Source organism: Mastomys coucha, unplaced genomic scaffold (assembly GCF_008632895.1).
Source record: "Mastomys coucha isolate ucsf_1 unplaced genomic scaffold, UCSF_Mcou_1 pScaffold13, whole genome shotgun sequence".
Lineage (NCBI taxonomy): Eukaryota > Metazoa > Chordata > Mammalia > Rodentia > Muridae > Mastomys > Mastomys coucha.
In genome coordinates this window covers 56,763,333-56,779,444 of record NW_022196895.1, presented here as the reverse complement: position 1 = coordinate 56,779,444, position 16,112 = coordinate 56,763,333, and the positions used below count along the sequence as shown (strand labels likewise).

Below are 16,112 nucleotides of genomic sequence, written 5' to 3'. Positions count from 1 at the left end.
AACAACAACAACCAAAAAAAAAAAAAAAAAAAAAAAAAAAAAAAAAAAATCCAAAACAAAAAGCCAGCTCCTAGGGCTTTGTGCCTTGATCAATTCAGAAAGACACCGGACGCACATAAATTTGTAGCTATTTATTCTGCTGAAAACACCAAGAATAAACCAGACATCTCTTCTCCCCTCCCCCACCCCCACCCCCAGTAGCAGAAATTTTGAGCAGTGGTCATTCAAGTTCACAGCCACATATTAAAAAAGAAAGAGAGAGAGAGAAAGAGTGAGAGAGAGAGAGAGAGAGAGAGAGAGAGAGAGAGAGAACTAGAACAAAAACCCTAAACAAGTAGTAACAAAGAAGCCAGCACGGGGCCTGGCAAACGCATTCCCCCAAGGCTCTCCCTTTGAAGGGGGTGGGGAAGCCATGGGGCAGGATTTGAGCTATGGCGCATACGGCTGGAGATGCTTTTCTTATAAATGTGATTTGACTCTTTGTTTCTTTTTTTTTTTCTTTTTTCATCTGGAGGGTATTTGGAAGGAGCACGGAGCTTGGGCTCTGGGCAGTTTTTCTGCCCGTTCCCCTGCCTGCCACCTTGGGGCCATTGTAGTGTCCCAAGGTCTACATTAGTTGGCTGCCCACCCACAGGAGCGGCCTCTGCAGAGAGGGCCGTCTCAGACTGGGGCAGGGACTTGCCTCCACTTCTCCCACATGTGGACAAATACATAGTGGACAGGGGCATGTTAGCCAACGCAAGGCAGGGCATAGGCGTCTTCTAGTTGGGGAAACTAAGGCCGGAAGAGGGAAAAGGACCCGCACAAAGCCACACACAGCCCATCTGGTCAGAACCCCGGGATCAAAGCCTACCAAAGCTCCCAAACACTTCTTTCCCCTGCAGTCCATTGCTGGTCATCAACAGACTGGCACCAAATAGGAAGACAAGGGGCACACAGGGGAAAGGGTGGGGGTTGGCCAGGCCTGGTGCATAAGAAGGCCAGTCAGTGACAAGCCTGGCAAGCTCTCAGAGGTGGTGTCCGCTTGTGACAACATCTACTCTGACCCTCCATCAGTCTGGGCAGGAACACTGATGGAGAAACTGCGGCTTGAAGAAGGGGTTAGATCTTGCTTGGTGATTGCAGGGTCCCCTGGTAAAAGCCACACCTCCCTTTACCTTTATCTGGCTGGGGACAATGGGTTAGCCGAGCCTTATGAAGAAGCCTGGTTCTGGGGCAGGACAAGGGCCCATTCTTGGGCCTGGGTAGCAGTTCTCTACCAAGGGCAGAGGCTACAGTGGAGCGGCTTAGACAAGAGAGCCACTCTTCTACCCTGCACTTGTCCCTGGGCAGCAGGATTTGAGAGAAGAGCCCAGCATATAGCTCACAACGTAGGAGGAAGGGGAATACCAGAAAGTTCTGGATTAAACATCCCTTCCACTTCTGCTCCAATCGACCCTCAGAAAAGCTGAGAGGACAAAGCTGTCTCCAAACCCCTGGACACATGGCTCTTCCTCCCCTAGAAACCTCCAGAGGGGACAGGGTCTCATGCTGGCAAACCACAGCCACACAGAGACCAAAAGCACGGAGAGGCAGCGACGTAATTCCAAGTTGGACACTGAGAATATTACCTCGAATGTTTTTTTTCTTTCCAAAACGTGTCATTTGATTTTGCTGAGTGTTTTTCTTCTTTTTTGTTTTTTGTTTTTTTTTTTTCAACATACTTACTGCATATAAAGTCATGCAAAGAAAACAGTGCAGACAGGAGATCCCCGTGGATGAGACACAGCATTCCATATCAGAACCAAACCCGGGAAGAGGGAGAGTGAGGAAGAGAAAGAGAAAGAGAGAGGACAGAGCGAGGAAGTGGTATATGTTGGGGGAGGGGGGGAAGGCCAAGTAAACAGGCAAGCGCAATAGAGCGCACACCAGCCCAAGTTCAGTGTGAAGCAGGAAAATAAGTTTCTGGTCTCTGGCATTCTTGTTTGGCCAAGTTGAGAGAGGTGATGAGAATAATGTGCCCAGAAGGTGGTGAGTGGGGCTGGGCTGGGGAGGGATAGCATGAAGATATGGGGAAAGATTTCCTGGGAAGGAGGGTAGGAAGGTCTCCATTTCCAGAGATGCCAGGTCTAAATATTGCCATCCTGATGGCCTCCCCTGCCCTGACTCACTGAGTGTTAGTCATGCTGGCTCTGGAAGAAATCTTGTCAGCTGACCCTGGGGACCAGAATGGAAGGAAGCCGTGCTCCCTGGGGGATGAGGCTACCTCAGAAGGCAACCCCCCCCCCTCAGAAAGGACTCCCCCGCCAAAAGAAAAAGAAAAAAAAGGAACAGGGTAAAAAACTTCCCCTCACTCCTTCAGTCTTCCCAGCCACTTCCCAACCCATCGGACTCTTTACAGTAACTTGAGAGGTCTAGTTACCACATAAATGTCCGTTAACGTAGAATCCATTTACGAAATACACGGAAGTTGGGCTGTAAAAAGGCATGCGTCCAAGTAGAAGTGATACCTAAATGTTGCTTGCTTTGCCCCTGAAACACCTTCAGATCTCCTCTCAGATGGATGAGGCTGGAATTCTCCAAGGACGTTGAAGGGCAGGATGGATGGGTCAACACTGGAGACAAACTTCACAGAAGGGCTGAGGCAATGAGTGGGGCACCTGGATGGTAGAGCCCACCTTGCCCCCCCCCCATGGTGGATGGTCTGGTCAAACACAAGGCCAGCACAGAGGGGAGCAGATGAGAGCAGCAGTTCCTGGCTCCTGGCGTTGGCTCCTCTCTCACTCTCCCTCATAAGGAATTGGCTTGGAGGTGGAGATAGAGGTGCTCATCTGTGCTTCCCCAGGGACCCCCAGGGACCCCAGAAGAGAAGGATTGACAACGGGTGCCCTCAACTTGCCGGCCTCTTTCCTCACTTCCTGCCAAATGCACAGCTGGGGCATCCTCATCTATAGCCAAAGCTAGGCCAGGCCAACAACAGTGGGTAGGGGGTTCCTGGGGCCAGCACCCTGGGTACCCGAGCCTGAAGAAGGTCCCCACTGGTGGGAAGAGCATGGGCAATGGAGCTGGGGAGAGCTGGCCACTCGCTGTGATGTTGTGAGGACTTCTGTGAACAAGCAGGTTTTCGTGAAGCAAGTACAAAGGTGGCAATGGTAGGGTGATATGACAGGGAGAATTCCAGCAAAATCCAAGGGAGAACTAGCAGCCACATTCCATGGACAAAGAGTGGATCTCTGCGAAGCAAGAACGCAGGGACCCTGGCCTGGTCCTTCAACTGTAAGTAAAACACAGTAAACCCACAACCTTAGACACGGTCAGTGCTACCTCCCAGTTCTCCTCGCTCTAGTCTTCTCACCCTCTCTGGAGCAATCTGGAGGCTGAAGGCAGCAGCAGCAGCCTGGCTCCCCCACCCACCCCACCCCCTGGGCATGCCCCTTTACTAAGTCAATAAATACCCTTAATCCACCCCAGAGATTCAGGAAGAAAGAATCCTTACTGGGGCAGGACGGAGGGCGCCCCAGATCTGTGGAAGTGGACGATCTGCCATTTGCCATCCCTGCGGTGCCAGACACGGGTCTCCTCTGACTGGGCAGTGCGGGGGATGCCGCCTGCATCCAGGTACTGAGTGATGCGGATGTAGGCGATGCAGGCTGATTCATCACCCATCAGGTGGATGTGAGGGTTCAGGATGGTGGTGTGCACAGGCTTGCTGTTCCGGGACCACACTAGAGGCAGGAATGGAAGGGGCTGAGGAGATGCAACCCAGGGGGGGGGGTGCTGGGGGGGAACTCCTGCCTCATTCTATTGCTCTCTCAGCTTCCAGCTTCCCCATCCAGGGAGACTGCCTGCGTCTGCCTGATTCATTTGCAGCAGGGGAATCTCTGGGACAGGGATCGGCTACCAGAGAGTCAAGGCAGAACCACTACATAACCTAGATAACAGGGTACAACATCCTGGCTTAAGGGACATCAGACATACCAAATTCAAACATAGGGGAATTTTAGAATCAGTGTCTTGTCCATACACAAACCTGATTCCAGACAATTTCCTGAGCCAAGTAAAGTTGATTTTTCTTGAACACAGATCCCTGTTGGGACCAGGCCAGTAGTTAAATGACAGAGGCCGAGCCGGGTATAAGACATTAGGGGGATCGGTGCATGCCTTCAACCTCAGTGCTTAGGCAGAAACAGCAGGTGGGCCTCTGTGAGTTTGAGGACAGCCTGGTCTACAGATCAAGTTCTAGGCCAGCCAGAGCTACGTGGAGAAACTCTGGCTCAAAAAAATCCAACAAAAGATGCTAAATGGCAACTGAACCTCCGCCTCTGGGTCGGGGAGACAGTAGAGAGTGAGGCGACGATGGTGAAAAGAACACGAGTCCCACCTACAAAGCACCTTGCCCAGAGCTCCTCTGCATTTCCATGTGTTTCGCACCTTAAGTCTCCAGAGAATCTGGAAATCTCTCTTGGATTTTCACTTTTAACTGCTGTTATATTATTCAAATGTAACAGAAGAGCTTGCAAACCAGAAATGTCTGTAATCTAGACATGCCCCAATCCTGTGTTTATCAACTCTATTTCAGGTCTACTGAATGATAATAAGTGAGGGTTTGGGGGAGATGGAATTGCAGAGTCTTCGAACCTTTAGTTTTGGGGGGTTTCATTGGTCATCATGAAGGGAGGTCATAGAGCTCTCCAGGGCTAGAGAGACATGGGAAGATCTCATTGTCATGGCAACTAACTGAAGTGCCGGGGACTGGTTCCCACCTTCATTTTCAACATCACCATAGTAAGTCTAGAAACTCTCACGTTGTTCATCAAGATGTAAAACAAAAGCACAGAAGGACAGTGACCCAGGGCAGACAGACATCATCGGGCTCCCACTCTGACAAGAATTCTTCCCCCTAGTGTAACCCAAATAATGGGTCCCAACCGTGTGGACAGCTACAATCTCCAACTGTACCCAAGACACCCCGGTTTGAGACCCTGTGACACCAGTCTTTCTTCCCTATCCACACATTCTGATTCTATTATCCATCAAAATTTGCAACCTACATATGTCTTGAAAAAAAATGTAAGCTATCTTCCCTCCCCCACACACACACTGAAGAATGAAGAAGCACCTAACAGTAACCACCCTCTGGAATCATTGTGTGCCCAGGCCTTCAACCAGCAATCATGGTTAAGTCTCAGATAAACAGAATGACAGGCTCAGAACTCGGAACTCTCAGACACAGAGAATATAGACCCTTAGAGTCTAAGGTTTTAGAGGTTGAAGGTCACCAAGCTTCCCCTTTCCAAAGTGCATGAGGCCTCCTTCAATGTCCCTGAATGCAGATGCATGAGGCTGGAGGGAATGTGTCCGTGAATCTGTATGGAGATGAAGCCCAAGGCTACCATCTCACTTGGTCTGAACTATCGGATCTCTGAAAGAAATGTAGAAGTGTCATTTCTGTCAGCTCAGAGTGTGTGTGGTTTAGGACAGTCCAGGTCCTGATCCATTCCAGAAGGGACAAACAATTTAGCAGTGGTAGTCGTGGGGGCTAAGCTTTATCGTTTGCTCATGGCTGGGACCCCAGGGTCCCTGACATAACATGGTGTTACTTGACCAGATTAGCAGCTTCCAGGATACCCCCTTCTCATGGACAAGGTGGAAGACAAGGCCAGGTGTTAGGCAGGAAAGAACAGACAGTAGGAGGTAGCTCTGGAGGAGAGAAGCTGTACTGGGTCATGCCCCTGTGAGTCCTCCTTAGAAGTAACTAAAGGGTTAAGCCTAGAGTTTAGGAGCCAGTGCTGAGACAAACACTTGCTGCAGGGAGCAGGCCAGAAACATTTGAAGCTCTTGGTAGTCTCTGCCTAGGTGGAGACTAGAGGGTAGCAGCAGAGAAACAGCGCCCCTAGAGGACAGAGGCATAATGACAGCCATGATGATCCCATCTGTGGGCAGCTGCCAGTAGGGTAAGAGGACCCAAGGTCCAGATTCCTCTCTTAATAGGAGCACGTCTCCATCACTCAATGAAGAGGATCAGGTCTGATTCTTTAAGAAAATATAGCTTCTGGGACTGGAGAGATGGCTCAGTGGTTAAGAGCACTGACTGCTCTTCCAGAGGTCCTGAGTTCAATTCCCAGCAACCACCTGGTGGCTCACAACCATCTGTAATGGGATCCGATGCCCTCTTCTGGAGTATCTGAAGACAACTATAGTGTACTCACATATATAAAAATAAATCTTCAAAAAGTAAAAAATAAAAGAAAAAGAAAATATAGCTTCTCCCTTAACTGCTTTTTTGTTAAAAAGAGAGAATGCTTGAAATCTCTGCAAATTAAAATACAGCCATTCATTGGGGTGTAAGCCTGGAGGAGGGATGCAAGTACAGAGGCTGGGGAGCTGCTCTATGCTGACAGAATGGCCCTATCAGCAAAGGAAGGGTGCCAGAATGAGACAGAGCTAGGTCCACAACGCGCTTTGTGGATTCTCTTAGACAAATCACATCCTCTCTCTTGGCCACAGTGGCAATGTCTTCTGAGTGACGGGGACTGGGCTTCACCTGGAGTCCTTGCCGTGCCACCTGTGTGTTTTGATTTTTAAACCATATGGGACTGCCATCTGTGCTTATTTCATGAGACAGTTTTTCCTGGTTAGCTTCATAATATGTTTTATTGATCTATTTTTAAGATTTTATTTGGAGGCATCTGCATGCTGGTCGGGGGTGGGGCAGCACGCACACCTCAGTGCCACAGCCTGTGGAAGCCAGAAGAGGCTTCTGGACCTTGTGGAGCTGGCGTCACAGGCGGTTATACCTTGACACCGGCAGTAGAGACTGAACCCGTGTCATCTGCGAGAGTACACACACCTAATCTCTGAGCCATCTCTCCAGCCCTAATGTGATTCTTTTTAAAGGAAACGTTCTAGCCCAATCACTAGTCGACGATTATCACACCCACTAACGTGGATCTGGTACAGAATAAACATGGGACGGTAAGCCCAGTGAAGAGAAAATAGGTTGTTCTTGCCCCAAGCTCATTGCAACCCTTTGAAAAAGAGGGAAACTGGGATGTGTCAGAGAGGTGTGAACTGAGCCTTTCTAACCAGGAAAGACTTTCTTGTTGTTTGAGCTAATGCTGTGTATGGTGCCTAAAAATACCAGAAATCATGTGTGTGATATGTACCTGTCATTTAGGGGGAGACTGGATATACCGCCTCTGGGATCCTTCCTCCATATCCTAACCTTGGCTTGGTCTCTCTCTGACCCCTGGCCTGGGTAAGACGAAGACAAGCAGAAAGCTCTTTGACTCGGGCCCAGCCTCAGCACCCTGCCCACCCTGTCTGCGAAGCTGCTGAGATCTCTCCTGCAGAGGAGAGGCCCAGGAAGGACAGACATGCAGGACAGAGACCTAGACAAACACGTACGGCACAGCAGTGTGAAATCCCTGGCTCACCCTACCTATAAGGTCATATACAGCATGACCCAGGAGCCATCATGTTACCAACTGGGTATCTGGGACGACCCCAGGCATCCAAATGACTGCAGCTTGCATTGTGAGTTAGAGAAGGTTCCCTGGGATGAAGACCCTCCACGTAACTTTCCCGGGATAAAGGGCAGGAAGAACTAGGGAATCTTATCATGTACCCTTGGTTTTGGGGGAATCCACCCCTGCCTCACCCCATCCTCAGCCGCAGGAAGAGCAGCTGGTAGTCTACCTGGCAGTGAATGGAGAGGAAACCAGGAAGGTACCAACCCCTGTCCACACTGGATCTTCCTCTTCACTGGCTCCTGAGCCGCCCCTGAGGCCCTGCCCGTCACCCTGCTGTGCCATCCAGCAGGACACGTAGGAGAGCAGACAACAGGCACCCCAGAGAGAAGGGATTGCTCACGGTTTTCAAAATAGAATCGATGAAAGTCCAGGCCCTCGACCAGGTTCCCCAGGGCCTCCGGTTCGAAGGCTGTCATTCCAGGGTCGCACATCTTCCTGGGGGAGAGGAAGCCAGAGGAAAGAGGGACCTGAGAAGGCAGCCTCTCATTTGCCCCATAGAGGGTGAACGGAAATGACCACACCTTCTTTAAGGGATCAAGAAAAGAGGAGTTTACACACTGCCAAATGTGGAGCACTTGGCGGAGCACACGGTAAGCACTGGCTATATCCAGGAAGGCCACAACCAGGCCCTGGCTCTGCCACTCACTATGGCTAGGTCGCCATGATTGCTTGCCTCTAGAGCCTTTGCAGACGGTGAGGTATGGCTCTGTACAGCCCGCTTTTATTCTCTACACTGCATCCTATTTCCAGCAGTGCCCCCAAAGGGGCCTTTCCTAATTTGTCTCTTGGAGTATAAGAGTGAAGTCACTTTACACGAAGCGACCTCAGCCTCTCCAAACTAAGTGTGAACATGGTGGAAGGTGCGTTTTTTTTTCTGACTTGAGCAAAAGTGCCCTCAGTCTGGAACACCCTGACTGTTGCTTCTGCTTTATAAGAGGTAAAAAAATAAAAAGCCCTGGAGAAGATGAGTTCTACGAGGCTGGAGAGATGGCTTAGCAGCCACAAGCACCTGTTGCTCTTCCAGAGGACCTAGGTTCCTCGTGGCTCACAGCCATCTGCAACTCCAGGCAGGCCCTCTTCTGGCCTCCGCAGGCACCAGGCACACAGGCGGTAGACAGACAAACATGCAGGCCAAACACCCATCCACTTAAAATAATGAATCTTTAGGAAGGCGATGTCAGAGAGGAAGCGGAGAATGTGGCAGGCGGGGGGCGGGGCTCAGCAAAAGGAAGCTTGTGTTTTCAGATGACTGCCCTCTGCCCAGTGTCAGTCTTCTGAGGTGACAGGGAGGCAGGGGGAGCACACAGAGAGTCCTCCCATTTAGATGCTTGGAGGATAATTTTGTGATACAACATAAACCCTTGTGGCCATAGCAAAGACAAGGGCAGGGAATGTCCCCACACAGGCTAAGCCTCTGGCTCACACTAGAACTGGAAATCTCCTAACAGGGCATCAGGCCCAGCCTTGCCTGAGATGGGCAAAGCCTTTGAGAGTACCTCAAGCGCATCCTCCTGCTGCAGGACTCCCTTAAGGGGTTGTCAGCGGTCGGTCTCTGCATCCTTGAAGGACTCGAAGGCTACCTTCTCTTAAGTGCATCATACATATATAGAAATTGGGACTCAGGGAGATGAAGGGGGGCTAATTCATGGGCATCACAGGCCCAGAGGCCATAGTAAGTTTCAGAGCCTAGAGCAGGCTGCAAAATATCATCATAGCCTATAACATTACAGAGGGGAAAAGTCGCCCTGTGACAGCAAGAAAGGCCACCTCACTAGCTCTTTGCTCCCCCGCTGTGGCTTTTCAGAGTCATCGACTTGACTTATTTTCTGACTTATTTTCTAGGGCTACCTAAAGGACTGGTGAAGAGTCAGCTCCCATGTTTTGATGTGACACCCTAATATCCTCTGGCGCACACACCTGTGCATCCTGGGCTCACACATGTGCCTCTCAAATACCTGATTCCTCCAGAGGCAGCCAGTGATTTTCCACTGACTGAATTCAGTTCCCATGATTAGAATGTACATCGCAGCTTCAGTCAGCCTGAGTTCATGTCAGTTGGGTTGTTCCCACCTTACATTAACTCGACAGTCAAGGGTCACACTATCTTGGTTGGATGCTTTTGCCCACCAAAAAGCATGTGTGGGACTGCCAGGGTCAGACCCGATTAGCCCTGGTCAAAAGGCATAGGCTTAAATCCAGAGCATCCATTCTCTCTGGGCCGGACTGAGGACTTCTGGACCAGACCAGTAAAAGTGTGCTGACCACTAGGGGGCGCTGAAGCCCAGCTTATGCATACAGCCATCCCTCCAGGGGCTGGAGCAGTGGAGAATTCGGTTTGAGACTGTGCCTTGTTCCCCAGAGGGTTTAAGGTTCCACTTTGCTCACTCTTGATCACTAAAGATGTACACTCTCTGGGTCCCTGCCTGCTCCTGCTCAGCTGAGGTCAAAGACCTGTGAAGATCCAGGGCAAAGATTCAGACCCACTGGGCAAGATGGAGAAGTTCAGGCCTCCATTCCCTCCATCCCTGTGCTAGGGTACAGACCACCCTTATTTCATGGAGAGAAACAAAGCAGCTTTACTTAGAGCTCCTGGACTCATGCTGGCAGGAAGAGTGACCGGAAGTGACACGAGCTGCTGCTCCCGGCAGAATGGAAAGGACAGGGGCTCCATCTCATTTGCATGCAGAGAGAGAGTAGTCTCAGAAACCCACAGTTAGCACCCCTGAACCCGATCCAGGCAGTACATGCAGAATGAGCCTGGCTAACTCACGTGTAGGACTCAAAGTCTCCATTGCTTATGGCTTCGATCAGCTGCTCTGTCACTTTGATAATTTCCTGTTTGCGCACTGAAAGGTAGGAGGGGACACAAATAACGACAGTGATAGTCATGAAGAACCAAGTCCTGGCTTCCGAGTCCCTGGCACGTGCCAGGCCAGGCTCTGCATGGCCCTGACACGGTGGGCAGATGATTTCCGCCATCCTTCCGTTGATCCTGAGAGAGAAAGGTCATTAGCCCCGTTTCACACAAGACACTGAGGCTCAGTATGGGGTGGGAGGTGGGGAATGTGGCTCCTGGAGCTACAAAAGGTAAAGATGGTGGACATTCAGAATCTGGGTCTTGCTTGAACCCAGGTTTTGACTCCAAAACAGGTGTCTCTGCCATTCGTCTTGATTTGCCATGTGAATCAAGGTTTCTCGTTGCCTGATTTACTGACTGTCACAAACCAGGGCTTCCCCATGGGCAAACAAGGGACCACAAAGGAAAATAAGTCATCCCTTATGGTCTGGATAGTTTTTGATCTATCTGGGTGACTAAGATTGGGGCAGAGCTGTCTAGAACTATGTAGGGTCAACCGCTTTCTCCCTTCTGCCACAGAAAGGAAACACAGGAAGCTGGGTCTGTCTTTTGTTTTGCTTTGTTTTGTTTTGGTGGAGCTGTCAGTCTCCTTATCAGATGTGTGGTGGCCTGAGCCTCGGCATCCTCAACCCTGGAATGAGATTCGCTCAGACTTAGACAATAGCACAAAATACTCAGGCTTGAATTCCAGACAGATCATCACCAAAATTCCAGTCTGAGCCCTTAGGAGCTATGGAGCCGAGGGCCACAAGACTGGCTGCTTGTCAGGAAAGTGCCCTCCTCCAGAACTGGCCTGAGGGTGGGACAATGGGAACGTGAAGCAGTGTCCCCAAGCCTGTCCCATCACGGGTGTGCGTGCATGACAAGCAGCGCCATTGCCGGCAGCCCCCTTCCCCCCACTTAAGCTCGTCTTGAGAGCTCCTCCCAGACCCCAGCAGTTAGGCAGCATAGGAGATGCCTGATCCTCAGTAATGAAGGCATCTTCAGCAGGTATCCTGAAATCCAGCAGAGCAGGATAGGAGCTGCTTTAGCCAGTCCAGGGCAGGCTCTCTTCCAAACCCAGGAAGTGGGCTCAGTGGGTCTCAACATCTCCCAGCCCAGAAACCGGGTGGGGAAACAGAGGGTGGGGAGACTCTGAATTGCCCCCCCCCTTTTTTTTTTTGCCTGCTGCCTAGGCTGCCTCAGACACTCAGCTCAGGCCCAGAGGAGATGGAATCCGAGGGCATCCAGGCTAGGAGAACTGCAGCAGGCCAGAAACCCTAAGTCCTTTCTGAGCGACTGAAGAAACGGAGGCCCATCGAGGGTCACAATTTGCCCAAGGATATGGAACATGTGGTACAGTCTGGCTCACAGCCCAGAGGATGCTGGTGTTCCGGCCCCTATGTTCACACCCCACGTTCTCACAAGACTAACCCCTACACAGCTGCTTGGAACTCACTACCTACCTCTAAACTTCAATGCCAGCTAATAGAGAAGCATGGCCCTGCAGGCTACGGTATGGACCACTGAAGTGCACCTGCACAGCTGTGGCCAGGGACTTAGCCTGTGGAGTGTGTCAGAGCTTCACCCCCACATCCTAACGGCACACTACCCACATCGATACCTGGCATAGCCCTTGGCATGTGGTGTATAGTGTGTGTTTGGCAGAGGGAATAATGATCCGGCAATGGCACTGAAATGTAACTCCCACAGTGTTCTCTGCCGGCTTGCCCTGACTCTGGTTGGAATCGCCTGTGCTGGGAATGTGGCAGATGCTGATTGCATTTATCATGGGGGTTGTTCTCATTTTCCTGGGGCCCACTAGGGTTTAGAAGTTGTACCCAACTCACACGTGTGGAGTGAGAGAATAAATGAGCCGATAGCTCCAAACCAGAGTCTGGCCTGTCATCTTTGCCGTCTCTGGAGTTGCCCTGGGTTACCTGAACACCTGTGTTCTTAGGAGCTGCAGAACCTGGGCTCCTGGTCAGCTTTTGCAAAAGCAGAGACTAGTCACAGGATAAGTGGGCTTTGCTAGCAGGGGCTGCAGACTAGATCCCGCACCCCCTGTGGGATCAGAGGGGACCACGCAGTACAAACCTCCGTGCTCCTGACAGGCTGTGGAAGCTGAGCCATAGCTTTTGCCTGTGCTCTGGGGCCCTCCAGCATCTTTCTACAATAGGCTCCTTGGTCTCCTGCTGCTTCTTGCTGCCACCAGGAGGTATGTGGCGGTCCAGGTCCTGGATTTAGAAGCCAAACTCTCTAGGCTTGGATTCTTGTTCTGTTACCTCCTAGCTGCAAGGGACTACTCTGGGTTTCAGTTTCCCAGTAGTGGAGATATCAGTAGTACCATCTGTACTGGCTAGGTTTGTGTGCCAACTTGACACAGGCTGGAGTTATCACAGAGAAAGGAGCTTCAGGTGAGGAAATGCCTCCATGAGATCCAGCTGTAAGGCATTTTCTCAATTAGTGATCAAGGGGTGAGGGCCGATTGTGGGTGGTGCCATCCCTGGGCTGGTAGTCCTGGGTTCTATAAGAAAGCAAGCTAAGCAAGCCAGGGGAAGCAAGCCAGTAAGAAACACCCCTCCATGGCCTCTGCGTCAGCTCCTGCTTCCTGCCCTGCTTGAGTTCCAGTTCTGACTTCCTTTGATGATGAACAGCAACGTGGAAGTGTAAGTTGAATAAACCCTTTCCTTGCCAACTTGCTTCTTGGTCATGATGTTTTGTGCAGGAATACAAACCCTGACTAAGACACCTACATTTTAGGATTATTCTGAATATTGGAAGAGAGGTTAGTCACATGCAGCCCTCCCTGAGAGCTTGTGTTCCAAGCACCCAGTATCATCTCATTGAGTATGGGATAATGTCTGAACTCAAGCATTCGGGACAAGGCCTGGCACTCACTGAGAGACAGCTGCCACCCCTGACCATCTGAAAACTGGGAAGCAGCAGCTTGTCCAAGGCCTGCCTCAAGGTTACAGCCAGGACACATGCTTCCTAGAGGCCTGGGTCACAGGATATAGTCCTACTGGAGTCAGGGAATGCAGCAGCCACTACTCTGTCAGAGAAAGCTGACTAGGAATGCCTCCTGGGCTTGGGGCCTTCCCGGCTGAAGTCTGCTTCTGAAAGCTTCCCCATGTTGGAGTTCGTCTTTCTTCTTCCTGGGACCCCAAAATGAGCACCTGCTCCCCAGTTTCCATCCTCCCCTGACCAGGCTTCTCTTCTCAGGAACAGGGTTTTCCAGAACCACTGCAGAGTTGCACCTGTCTGAGTGGTCGACTATTAGGTCTGGAGTCACACTGTGAATTCAGTGCGAGGTGGGGGCTAGCTTGGCTCTGCTTTCAGACGCCAGGACATCAACTTTTCCAAAAGTCAAAGTTACCAGAGCAGGAGTCTCCCTAGCTTTGTTCTCCGGGATGGAAGACCTGGCTGGCGCCTGGTGCTTGCTGGACCCTAAGGCCACTCTGCTCCTGTTGCTGTGTTCGCAGCTTTTTAGCTGTTCACTATACACCTCTAGCTGGTCTCCTCACCCAGAGTATCTGCAATATTCCCCTACTGACCGGAAAACTGAGGCCCCAGAGAGATGAAGAAAATCTCTTGGCTGGGAGGTGGTAGCATATCCCTTTAATCCAAGCATTTGGGAGGCAGAGGCAGGTGATCTCTTTGAGTTTGAGGCCAGCTTGCTCTACAGAGGGAGTTCCAGGACAGCAAGGGATACTTGGAGAAATCCTATCTTGAAAAAGAGAAAGAAAGAAAGGAAGAAAGAAAGGAAGAAGGAAGGAAGAGAGAGAAGAGAGAGAGAAAGAGAGAGAGAGGAAGGAAGAAAGAAAAAGTGAATCTCTCTTAAGATCAGACCACATGGGCTGGAGAGATGGCTTAAAGGTTAAGAGCACTGGCTACTCTTCCAAAGATCCTGAGTTCAATTCCCAACAACCACATGGTGGCTCACACCCATCTATAATGAGATCTGGTGCCCTCTTCTGGCTTGCAGAACACTGCAATAAATAATAAATAATTTTTTAAAAAAATCAGATCACACATTGAGGCCCAGCTGAGGCCTGCATTCCTGACTAGGGGAAGCTCTTCAGCTTGGAGAGAGAACAGGTTGTGCCCAGAGGGAGGGGCATGGGGAGGAAGCCAGGAGAGCCTGGCACAGATCAGAGAGCAATGGTCCTGTACAACCCCAGAGGCACTCTAAACAGCTCATGGCCTTACTTCTGTCCAGGGGTGTCGTTCTGGAGTAGCCAGTAACACTGGATCAGAGTCCACCAAGGTGACTACAACTCTCACTCAGCAAGAAGGCTTAACAGGTGTATGCTGGGAAATAGCGTGGTCCCCTGGGAACATCCTCTGAGCTGGGGGAAGTCTAAGGGCTCTTATCTGCCGCTCAGAGACGTTTCCAGCACATCGAGCCTTTTGTGCAGGAAGGAAAGCCGAGGCAGGGAACAAGGTCCCAGATCATGACAGTTAATCTCCATCATCAAATGGACAGGATTTAGAACCACCACAGAAGCACACCCTTGACTGTGTCCCTGAAAGTGTTTCCACAAAGGTTCACCTGAAGATGGACAGGCCACCCTGAATGTGGGTGGCATCATCCTGAGGCCTGGGGCCCTGGATTGGCTGACAAGGAAAGAGTGAGCTGAGTACCGGCCTCCGTCCCCAGGTGCCTAATGCTCCTATAGCCGTGACTGCCTACCGTAATGGATGGCACCCTCAAACGATGGGCCAAAACAAACCCTTCCTTAAAATTGCTTTTGACAGCCTTTTTTTTTTTTTGCCACAATAACGAGGAAAAATAAGTAATACCATAACCCATGCGGACCTTTTCTCCCTCTGTGAAAGGGAGACGTAAATTAAAATCTGTGACAAATTGTCCCCCAGGTTCTTTAAAGTGGAGGAGGCTGTTGGCAAATGTGGGGCTTCAGGGCATAGCCCAAAGTCACCATCCAGGTGCAATATAATCATTGACAGCTCCTGTTTTACATTACCAGTGCATACACATTTTATACTCTATTCCAAATATTCTGTCTGTTTAACATATAAATATTTGTCTTAAAATAGTCTTCGAATCCGATTGATTCTCCAAGAAAATGTCATGGGGCTTCCTGTCACTCAACCACAAACTCTGGTTTGAAAAAAAAAAAAAAAGAAATGAAGATTTCTTGAAGCAAATGCTGTGTGTGCACTGTGTATGCAACTGTCATTTCATCTGCACTGAAATCGCAGGAGTTGCTACTATCATCATAACCTGTTTACTATTAAGGAAACAGACACTCAGAGAGGTTGACCATGTTGTCAAAATCATCCAGCCAATGGAGTACAGAGCCAAAACACTTCCGGTGTGTACTGGCCCTAAAGCCAGGAATAGAATCTAGTCGCCTCAGAATCCCAGAGCCCATCTCGTCCCACTGGGGCTGTGAGTCTCCCATATGGTGACAAGCATCATACTTTAGTCCTCAGAGACCTGTGACATAGGGTCAGGCTGGGCATGTGATAAGGACAGACCCCGGAGGCCCAGTGATAAATGGTGCCAGCAGGCAGCTCCCTAGGAGAACGCATTTGCAAGGTGGTTCACGGAGCCATGACAGAGCATCAATTTACTAGTGCCAGACTGCTTCCCTCACCAATCTGAGAGTAACCAGAAAGGGACACAGACACACACTTTCTCCCAGGTCCCTGCCGGATCAGGAAGCAATCACACAGTGTGAAAACTACCTGCAAACCTACATGGGAGCCTCCGCTGTCCCCAACACCTCCGCTGCCCC

The 16,112-nt window shown here is 50.5% G+C and overlaps 1 protein-coding gene across 4 annotated transcripts in view; it reads right to left on the bottom strand.

Annotated features, from left to right (window-relative positions):
* Window positions 1-897: 897 nt before the first annotated feature.
* Window positions 898-16,112, bottom strand: part of Camk2a (calcium/calmodulin dependent protein kinase II alpha) — a 64,181-nt gene continuing 48,966 nt past the window's right edge. For 3 of the 4 annotated variants that reach the window (XM_031365786.1, XM_031365787.1, XM_031365789.1), the window contains 4 exons: window positions 10,282-10,357; window positions 7,852-7,946; window positions 3,476-3,704; window positions 898-3,253 (listed from right to left, as the gene is read on the bottom strand). In XM_031365786.1, the coding sequence (XP_031221646.1) occupies window positions 3,250-3,253; window positions 3,476-3,704; window positions 7,852-7,946; window positions 10,282-10,357 (404 nt within the window). In that variant the 3' untranslated portion in view covers window positions 898-3,249. Of the gene's footprint in view, window positions 3,254-3,471; window positions 3,705-7,851; window positions 7,947-10,281; window positions 10,358-16,112 lie in introns of those variants that run through there. The other variant, XM_031365788.1, reaches the window with a different exon arrangement.